Source organism: Salvelinus namaycush, chromosome 42 (genome assembly GCF_016432855.1).
Source record: "Salvelinus namaycush isolate Seneca chromosome 42, SaNama_1.0, whole genome shotgun sequence".
Taxonomy (NCBI): Eukaryota; Metazoa; Chordata; class Actinopteri; order Salmoniformes; family Salmonidae; genus Salvelinus; species Salvelinus namaycush.
The window spans coordinates 6402800-6412056 of NC_052348.1; the positions used below are offsets into that span (position 1 = coordinate 6402800).

At 42.3% G+C, this 9257-nt stretch overlaps 1 protein-coding gene across 1 annotated transcript; it reads right to left on the reverse strand.

The window, feature by feature from the left end:
- Window positions 1-5482: 5482 nt before the first annotated feature.
- On the reverse strand, window positions 5483-9051 carry LOC120034676 (C-type lectin mannose-binding isoform-like). The gene is made up of 6 exons (XM_038981278.1): window positions 9003-9051; window positions 8750-8849; window positions 7800-7924; window positions 7314-7463; window positions 6930-7038; window positions 5483-6019 (listed from the first exon to the last, which is right to left on the reverse strand). Exons 2-6 carry the CDS (start codon window positions 8826-8828, stop codon window positions 5877-5879), a joined length of 606 nt encoding a protein of 201 aa, XP_038837206.1. The 5' UTR covers window positions 8829-8849; window positions 9003-9051; the 3' UTR covers window positions 5483-5876.
- Between the last annotated feature and the right edge of the window lie 206 nt (window positions 9052-9257).

Here is a 9257-nt window from a genome sequence, read left to right on the forward strand (position 1 = left end):
GCAGTACATGGGGTTCGAACGCTGGTGTGATTCACTGTGGCTGGGGTGACAGTTTTTTCAAAGACTTGGGCAGGTAACACAGTCATAATGGTTTGTACTGTACAGATTATTGTGCGTCCTAGCAGGGCAATGTCGTGGTCAGTGGGGTTAGAGACATCAAGCATGATAACTGGAAAAACACCTTTCCTGACTCAGACTAGTGTGTCAAAGAACTCAAGGTCGTCTGGCCACTGCAGGTTCAGGTCTGGCTGGAAAAGCATTGTCATGTCCTCTTTGAAAGGCTGGGAAGCGACACGGCACTCAATCTGAATGCTACTGTGTTTTGGTACAGCAACCTTCTCTTTCTTGGTTTTCACTGCGTATTCATCTGTCTGTTCTGCGCTAACAGCCTGTATAAAAGCTCTCACCTTGTTTCTTTTGAGGCTTGGGAAAGCTGTTTTTACTGTACTGTATCGTTTAGTCTTTTCGGTCATTGTCAGGATGTGCTCGATAACATTGAAACCTATGATGGGATGAGATAGGTGACAGCCTTTCTTTACCAGCACTGGGATGATCAGTTCCTTTGTTTCGTCAGTTTCAGAGGCTAGTCGAAAAGTTGTTTCAATCCAATCCCAGGTACGGCATTTCAGTCCCATTTGCTGCAGTCAACCTTAGATCAGGAGGTGAGTCCAGGATTTCTGAAACATCTCTCAGCCTTGCGTTTGGGAGAGATTCCTCTTTCCATCGTTCATCAATGACCGATACCTGAGAGCCTGTGTCCCATAGAGCTTGGAGGTGGTGGCGATTCAGGTGACACTCAATAAGGCACTGTCTGCCGACTAGCGAGGTGACCTTACGGGGGTGGCAACCTTGAGCTAGGGATGGTAAGGAGTGGGCATTTTCCTCTGTGCAGGAAAACCTTTCACTGGTAGAGTCAATTTTCAGGTGAGTGCATTTTTCCTTATGTTTAATCCAATGTTGGTTTTGACATACTTTGGAACAGTACAGTGTCTCTTTACATGATGAACATTGTTTCAGGTTCTCAAATGAATCTTCTCTGGCACAATTTGCAAATTTCTGGGACTTGTTGGTAGCTACGGTTAACACTCGTCCCTCAGCGGTAACCCTTTCCCGTTTAAAGGAGCCTCCCTTGATGGTCTGACTCCCCGGATTTTACATCCAGCTTGAAAATGTTCTCCACTCCCACATCGGAAGCAGTGTGTGCAGTGTACATCTGTTCTGGCCTGCTGGCAGACAAAACACCTCCTTGGAGCTTGAGCAGAGCGGTTGGCATACCGGTTAGGTGCATATTGATGCTGCGCAGGGTCAGGTGCTTGGGACTGACTGTAGTTGCTGTAATACTGCTGCTGGGAAACAGGTGGCTGGGGGTCCCAATCTGGCCTCCTAACTGGAGGTGGGGCATAGGCACAAGGCGGTGACTGAAACATAGGCTGCTGTAATGTCTCCTTAATCTGAGCAATCTCTGCACTGAGACCTTTTAGAGAAGCTACACCTGTCTTAAGTTCAGCTAACTCTGTTAACAGTTCTGCGGGTATCTTAGCTTTGGCTTCCTTCACAGGACACTTTGCGGATGGCGTATCTTCTAACTGGACTACACTTACAGTTGTAGCAGGCTGTGGGGCATTAAACCGCTTTTTGTTTCGTCTTTCTATCTCATTAGCACAAGCAATGTTAAGCTTCTCTAGCAAAACCTCATCTGATGTTTCGCTATCTAGCAGGAGAGGCTGCATGTCTATCCTGATACTGTCACTCTGGAGACCTGTAAGGACTGTGTGTAAACACATGCGCTGGACTAGAGCAGGGTCATACTTAAGCCCTGATTCTGACTCCTGGGATGCAAACAGTACTTTTTGCCTCAAATCTAAGACGCGCATCAGGAAGCGTTGAGGGGTCTCCTTGCTATGCTGTGTTTCTGAAGCTAGCTGTTTGTAAAGCTCTGTTGCACTCTTCTCTTAGATGTATCCTGCGTTCCCACTTCCAAGTGTGGGAAGAGTTAGCTGGGGTTTACCTTCCAAGTAGCTGCGTAGCTGTGAGCCTGGAGAAATCGCCCTGACTACTGCGTAGATCCATTCTCGATCTGATGGGCAAGGCTGGAAAAAATCAGTTTATCTTTCTGGCCCGGTTCACCTATCTGACCAGAAATTTTAAACTCTTTGTGCCAGTATGAGCTGGGCTGTGCATTGGGTGAGAGCGGCACGCTCCCCTGAAGATTGGCATGGGGTTGGGGCTGACGCAGAGAATCACTGGCTTTGGCTGCAGTAATCTGCTCAGTGCCCACCCCTTGTTGTGGGGTTACAGTCCTCAGTTCCTCTATTCTGTGATGTGTTCCGGCTGTTTCAATATCATGGTCAGTTTGCCCTGTTTTGTTATCTATGCCACTTATCATCTCTGTCATTGTGTCTTTAAGTAGCAACAATTCCGACATGCCGCCATCTTCTAACTCTGCAACTTCCTCTCTTTCAAGGAACATCATAATGTGAGTCATCAATGATATGCGGAATTTGTCTTGAACATCTCTTCTCTGTTCGCCTGATATGTCAAGGAAATCACATATCTCTAGAAACTTGTCTTTAGTCAGGGTGTACAATTCTCCTACTACCTCTTCCTGTAGTTCTTCCAAGGCGGTTGTCATGTTGACAGAACAGGAGGAACTTTTACTGTGCAGGAGTTGACTCTGAATTAGATGGTCCTTACTGTCTCTGATGGTCGATCAATGGCCTCAGTTGACACGTACTTAACCACCAACTTCCAGCTCCCCTCGAACAGCAACGCTTTCCTCACTGCAGCCTGCCTGAGTTGTTATGTGGGGATTTAGCTGGCTCGGAATTCAGCGACCAGGATGTGGAAACTGGACATCTGAGCAGCAATCTCAGCGGAGCCTCCAAAAATGTTACGCCCCTGAAAAAGGGGAGAAATGATCACGAGAGTGATACGGTGTTGTTTCCTCAATGAGACCTTTAGTGCCATCATTTTACAAAAGTAACACATTTTACAGAATAACAGATCTACAGGAAATAGATAGTTTTGTAGGGTACAAGGCTTATTCAAGTCACAACAGTATACACTGTAATTCACTGAAACAGATACCAATTTCAATATAACTGTCAAGCACAAAGCTTTAACTCAGTAAACCATAACTCCATTTATCAACAGGCAATAAAGTGTTTGAAAAACCATTATACAAATAACACCGCAAAATATCTTATTATCAACGCACATGTTCATTCACAATCGACATAAAATGGCAGCTACTCTCAGTACGAAGCTATTCTTCGCTGCAACCGAGCAGGGCTCATATTACTCTCTGCAAACTTAACTAACTTCCTCAAGATGTTATTAAGACACACCTTAAACACTCTTGACATGTTAGCGAGTTATTACATTTAAATTACTCTTTTTTTATCATCAATAACGTACCTGAAAAAGGGGAGAAATGATCACGAGAGTGATACGGTTTTGTTTCCTCAATGAGAACTTTAGTGCAATGAGAAAAGACCGCGATTTCCCCGGGAACTTGAGTGGAGACCAGAGCAATCGATCTCAGGCTCATAGATTAAGAGCATTTAGTAGATCACAGATTAACACTTTTACCCACGACAAAATAAATGTAATCAACATAACGTTTACACATTCCTCTCACAATTCGTACCCTTTGTACGCTTGACGGATTTTAACACAATTATATGAATGTTATCAATCTCTATCAACTAATACTGAATGCATGATCTTTTTAACCTTAGATGTTTTAAGATCCTCACATACTATGAACTTAGTAATACTTTTTAATGTATAACAGGCTATGAGTATTTCCTTTAACTTGTCACACAACCACTAATTAAATGGTTAACAAATTAGACCATTACAATTTATTAAACTATTGATTAAAAATAAGCCTCAAAGTTAGTTGTAAAAATATTTAGTAGGCTAAATGGACATTAGCATATAGTCATTAAAAATATTTATTTTTATTTTTACAAAATGTCTGCACAATATGGCTGCAGCAGCGTCTCCGATTAGAGCAACAGTTGTGTAGAGAGCGATTGATCTCAATTCAATTCAAGGACTTTATTGGCATGAGAAACATATGTTAACATTGCCAAAGCAAGTAAAGTAGAGAATAAACAAAAGTGAAATACACAATAGAAATTTACAGTAAACATTACACTCACAGAAGTTCCAAAAGAATAAAGACATTTCAAATGTCATATTATGTAAATATACAGTGTTGTAACTATGTGCAAATAGTGAAAGTACAATTGGGAAAATAAATAAACACAAATATGGGTTGAATTTACAATGGTGTTTGTTCTTCACTGGTTGCCCTTTTCCTGTGGCAATAGGTCACAGTCTTGCTGCTGTGATGGCACAGTGATATTTCACCCAAAATGGGGTTTGTTTTTTAATTCTTTGTGGATTTGTGTAATCTGAGGGAAATATGTGTCTCTAATATTGTCATACTGTACATTTGTCAGGAGGTTTTGTGGGCAGTGTTGCACCTAGCCTGTCTTCTCTTGAGAGCCAGGTCTGCCTATGGTGGCCCTTCTCAATAGCAAGGCATAGTCAAAACTTTCCTTAAGTTTAGGTCAGTCACAGTGGTCAGGTATCCTGCCACTGTGTACTCTCTGTTCAGGGCCAATTTGCATTCTAGTTTGCTCTGTTTTTTAAATAATTCTTTCCAATGTGTCAAGTAATGCTTTTCTGTTTTCTCATTATTTGGTTGGGTCTAATTGTGTTGCTGTCCTAGGGCTCTGTGGGGTCTGTTTGTGTTTGTGAACAGAGCCCCAGGACCAGCTTGCTTAGGGGACTCTTCTCCAGGTTCATCTCTCTGTGGGTGATGGGATTGTTATGGAAGGTTTGGGAATTGCTTCCGTTTAGGTGGTTGTAGAATTTAACCCCTCTTTTCTGGATTTTGATCATTAGCGGGTATCGGCTCTGCATGCATTATTTGGTGTTTTACGTTGTACACAGAAGATATTTTTGCAGAATTCTGCATGCAGAGTCTCAATTTGGTGTTTGTCTCATTTTGTGCATTCTTGGTTGGTGAGCGGACCACAGACCTCACAACCATAAAGGGAAATGGGTTCTATAACTGATTCAAGTATTTTTTGCCAGATCCTAATAGGTATGTCGAATTTGATGTTCCTTTTGATAGCATAGAAGGTCCTTGCCTTGTCTCAGCTCGTTCACAGCTTTGTGGAAGTTACTTGTGGCGCTGATGTTTAGATCAATCTCTCTCTCTCTGATCAATAGCATGCGTAAAAACACATGCAAAGTAAATATCATGCATGCTCTCTGTTTTGGAAACACTATTCAAACAGGGCACCGAATGGAAAAGGTAGTAGGTTAAATTCTAAATCTGTCAAGTCAACCCAGTGGGTTATCCATCTATAAATAAGATGAGGCTGTATTGTTATGTATTGACTCCTTGTCCCCATCTGGTTGCTAAATAAGGCCAGGTCAACAAAAGAAAGTCATGCAATGATTACTGATTAATGAAGATATTTTTGTATTCCTTTTTTATTTGCTAGTCAAGCAATGCACAGTGTTTCATAGTACAAACAAGTGAAGCAGTATTTTATCAACACCATTCCCCCTGAAAATAGATTAGGTTACTGTGTTCTGACAATAGGCCTAGATAGAATTCTCAAATGCAATGTGTTTAGAGGTTTCTAATACAATCAGTTGTTTCATTAAATCTTACTTTGGGCGGACTTAAACTGACTGTGATGGTGAGAACTTTTAGCTGACAAAGGCTTAGTCTTTGAGCAGTGGGTTTTCTCTAACATTTTACAGGGTCCTGGTGTCGTGATGTCTGAGAAAGCTGTAATGCAAAGCGTATCTGACAGGTTGTATATACTGCTCATCTGTCATCTACTTTAAATGATAAACCTCCCACTCCCTTTTTCCACCGTCCCCTCTTCTTCTTCTCCTCCTTTCGTTTCCTCTCTTTCACCAGGTATGAAGGCACACAGAAAGTAATTGGTTTGGCTGCATGGCTTATCATTCCAATCCCCTTTTCCTGAGATGCATAGAGATGGAGAGATAAAATGAAAAAAGTTAGTTTTATCCATTATTAAATCCCTTTTAGAGAGTATTGAGCTACATAAGTAGCTAAGTAGCCTTGTCCAAGCCAGAACGGCATGAGCCTATCTACTGTTTCTGTACCATGAGGCTTTTGATGTATCATTTAATACAAGTACACCCCCTTGACACTAGTCTCTCACAGGGCCTTACCCTCAAAACTTCATTTTAATGCTGAGTGCCAAGCAATGAGGACTCTGTCCCCTTTTTGGCATGACTCGACCTGGGATCGAACCCCCAACCATCCAAGCTCAAGACAGTCACTCTAACCACATGGCCACTGATCTATATAACTTAAAACTATGATATTTGTCATACTTCAAATCTCAAACCTCCCACTCCCTTTTCCACAATAGTGGAATTCTGAATACATCAGCATACTGGATTTGGTGCAGCTGGTAGCTTAGCGGGTAAGAGCGTTGGTTCAAATCCCAGAGCTGACTAGTTGAGAAATCTGTCGATGTGCCCTTGATTAAGGCAATTAACCCTAAATGCTCTTGCAAGTCGCTCTGTCATGTCCCCTCTTTCCCTTGCCCCCTACTCCCGAGTGGCGCAGCGGTCTAAGGTACTGCATCTCAGTGCTAGAGGCGTCACTACAGGCACTGGTCCGATTCCAGGCTGTATCACAATCGGCTGTGATTGGGAGTCCCATAGGTCTGCGAACAATTGGCCCAGCTTTGTCCGGGTTAAGGTTTGGTTGGGGTAGGGGTAGGCTGTCATTGTAAATAAGAATTTGTTCTTAACTGACTTGCCTAGTTAAATAAAAAAAATACTCCCTCACTCTCCGCCTGCCTTCCCTCCCTCACCCCCTCCCTCCCCTCCCATTATCCCTGCCTTCTCTTGCTTACCTTGCCAGTTCATTTCCATGCACTGTCCATCACCGGATGGCTGCCTGGGGTTCTGAAGCCAGGAATAGTAGTTCATGGGGGACCCATCAGTCCAGAGGTAGCGGTGAGGCTATGAAAGAGAGAGCGAGACAGACAGACAGACAGACAGACAGAGATTAAGCATAACGACAGAAGGAGTTGGGGGGCATGAACACTGTTGTCCACCTGGTTTTTATAATGATGATCAAGTTGAATGGTGAACACTATGGGGTGGTTTCCTGGATACCGATTAAGCCTAGTCCTGGACTAAAAAGCAGACTCAATAAAGAAACTCCATCAATAATCATTTTAGTCCAGGTCAATCTGTGTCCGGGAAACTGCCCCTATTTAGTCTAAAACCGCCACCTGAAGGGGGTCAGATACTGTAAAACCGCCAAGCCAGATGCGCGGGGAATTTCTGCTGAACCTCTGAGCAAAAACATCCACGTTTTCGTTCTCCAGGGCAGAGTGGATTGATATCAGATGAGCTTTGCCCTTTTGAGAGTGGCAGAAATCCTGTGTGGGTGAGAATGAATGAATGAGAAAATGAAGGAGAGAGAGTTGTCATCATCAAAATACATTTAGAGTTAGCGTTAGACACTAATGCACAACACTGATAACGTGTTAAGACAGTAGAGTGGATACCCTGAACTAGAGTACAGCATGCTGCTTTGAGAGTTAGTTATGGTGGTAATTTTGCGTATCATGTAGAGATACAGAGGTTCACTACGGTATGTCTACCTTTAACGAAAAGAGACATTGGTCTCAATGGGACTCTCTTGCCTAAATAAAGGTTAATTCACTGAGAGAACATGGGTCTGTAGGCTAAACCTTAGAGAAGTCTGAATTTACCTCAGCAGATTGAAAGTCCAATTCTTCCTTGAAGTGCTTAACACATTTGTCCCCCAGTTTATACCAGGTAGAATGGTCAGGACATGGGAGAAAGTCCTTGACCTTCCCAGAGACCCGCTTAGGTTCTAAAAGAACAAGGGGAGAACAAGGGAGAGATTAAAAGGACGGATATGAGAGAGAAGCTCCGTCCATATACTCACAGGGCTGGTTTCCCAACCACATGAAAAAAAAACTACAGTTTACTATAGAATATTACAGTACTTACTATAGAATTCCATAGTAAACTGTAGAATACTGTGGAATACTATACTACACACTGTTGTATCCCTCGAGCATGTGTAATACTTACTATAGAATTCCATAGTAAACTGTAGTGAACTGTGGAACACTACACTTCACACTGTTGTATCCCTCGAGCATGTGTAATACTTACTATAGAATACTGTAGTATACTGTAGAATACTATAGTAAATACTACAGTATTATCCACACAAAAAAACACTGTTGTAAATAGTACAATATATTCCGCAAAACACTACACTTTTTTAAACTATAGTAAATACTATCTTATTTGCATATAACCTGCCCATTCCCCTCATCCATATTGCAATTTTTCCACCCATAAGTGAGAAACCTACATGCCAATTATATACCAAATATTGTGTTCCCTACAGGTTATAGAAAAGAGCAGAAGCGTTGGGGTCTGTCTTAGACCCCTATAGTATTCACGCTACAGTGAATACTAAAGTATTTACATGTATACTATAGCATATATTTTCTTATGTGGGCAGACACAGAACTTTACATGGCTATTCTAATTTGAGCATGCTTTTCAGTCCAGGATTAGGCTTATTCTGGGTCAGGGTAACCGGCCCTGAAAATACATCTTCTATTGAGAGAATCTACATCAGTCACTGTGGTGTTGAGATGATGAGGGAAGGCTACTGTACCGGTGGAGTTTAGGGCATTGAGTACCATGGCAGACGTCCCGAGTAGCATCATGGCCAGAATGGGTAGGACCTTCATCATGGGATCTTCACTTCTCTTCAGCTGTTGGGAAAAGAGCAAAGTTATTATATATATTTTATAAAGGAAACTGGGAGTTCTGATCTGTGAGGGCACCCAACCAGACTCCGGCACACTCAGAGACAAACGAGAAAGAGGTGCATTTTGTCATTAGAGAATCAAATATTTGGGTTTTACCTTGAGGTATGTAAATGTCGACGTCTTTTTCCTCTATTCTTGCTTCTCCTTGCCTCAGATGCTCTCTTTCACTCAGCTCTGCTTCCTTATATACCTATTCCATACCTCTTAATCTCCATCCTAATCTCAGATGTATTTCCCCTTTTCTGCTGTCTCAACCTCTTACACATAACAAGTTGCAACCCATCTGGGTTTGTCTAGACAGTATGTGCAATCCCTGTGTACAGTTGTCACCCTTTCACTTTTCAACATCAA

Excerpts from the sequence above, each read along its gene's own strand:
- LOC120034676 (XM_038981278.1), bottom strand. The coding sequence starts at position 8,828 with ATGATGAAGGTCCTACCCATTCTGGCCATGATGCTACTCGGGACGTCT. Across the intron at positions 7,039-7,313 it reads CAGTATCTGACCCCCTTCAG|CCTCACCGCTACCTCTGGAC; the intron begins GTGGCGGTTTTA and ends TCTCTTTCATAG. Across the intron at positions 6,020-6,929 it reads CATGGAAATGAACTGGCAAG|GAAAAGGGGATTGGAATGAT; the intron begins GTAAGCAAGAGA and ends TATGCATCTCAG.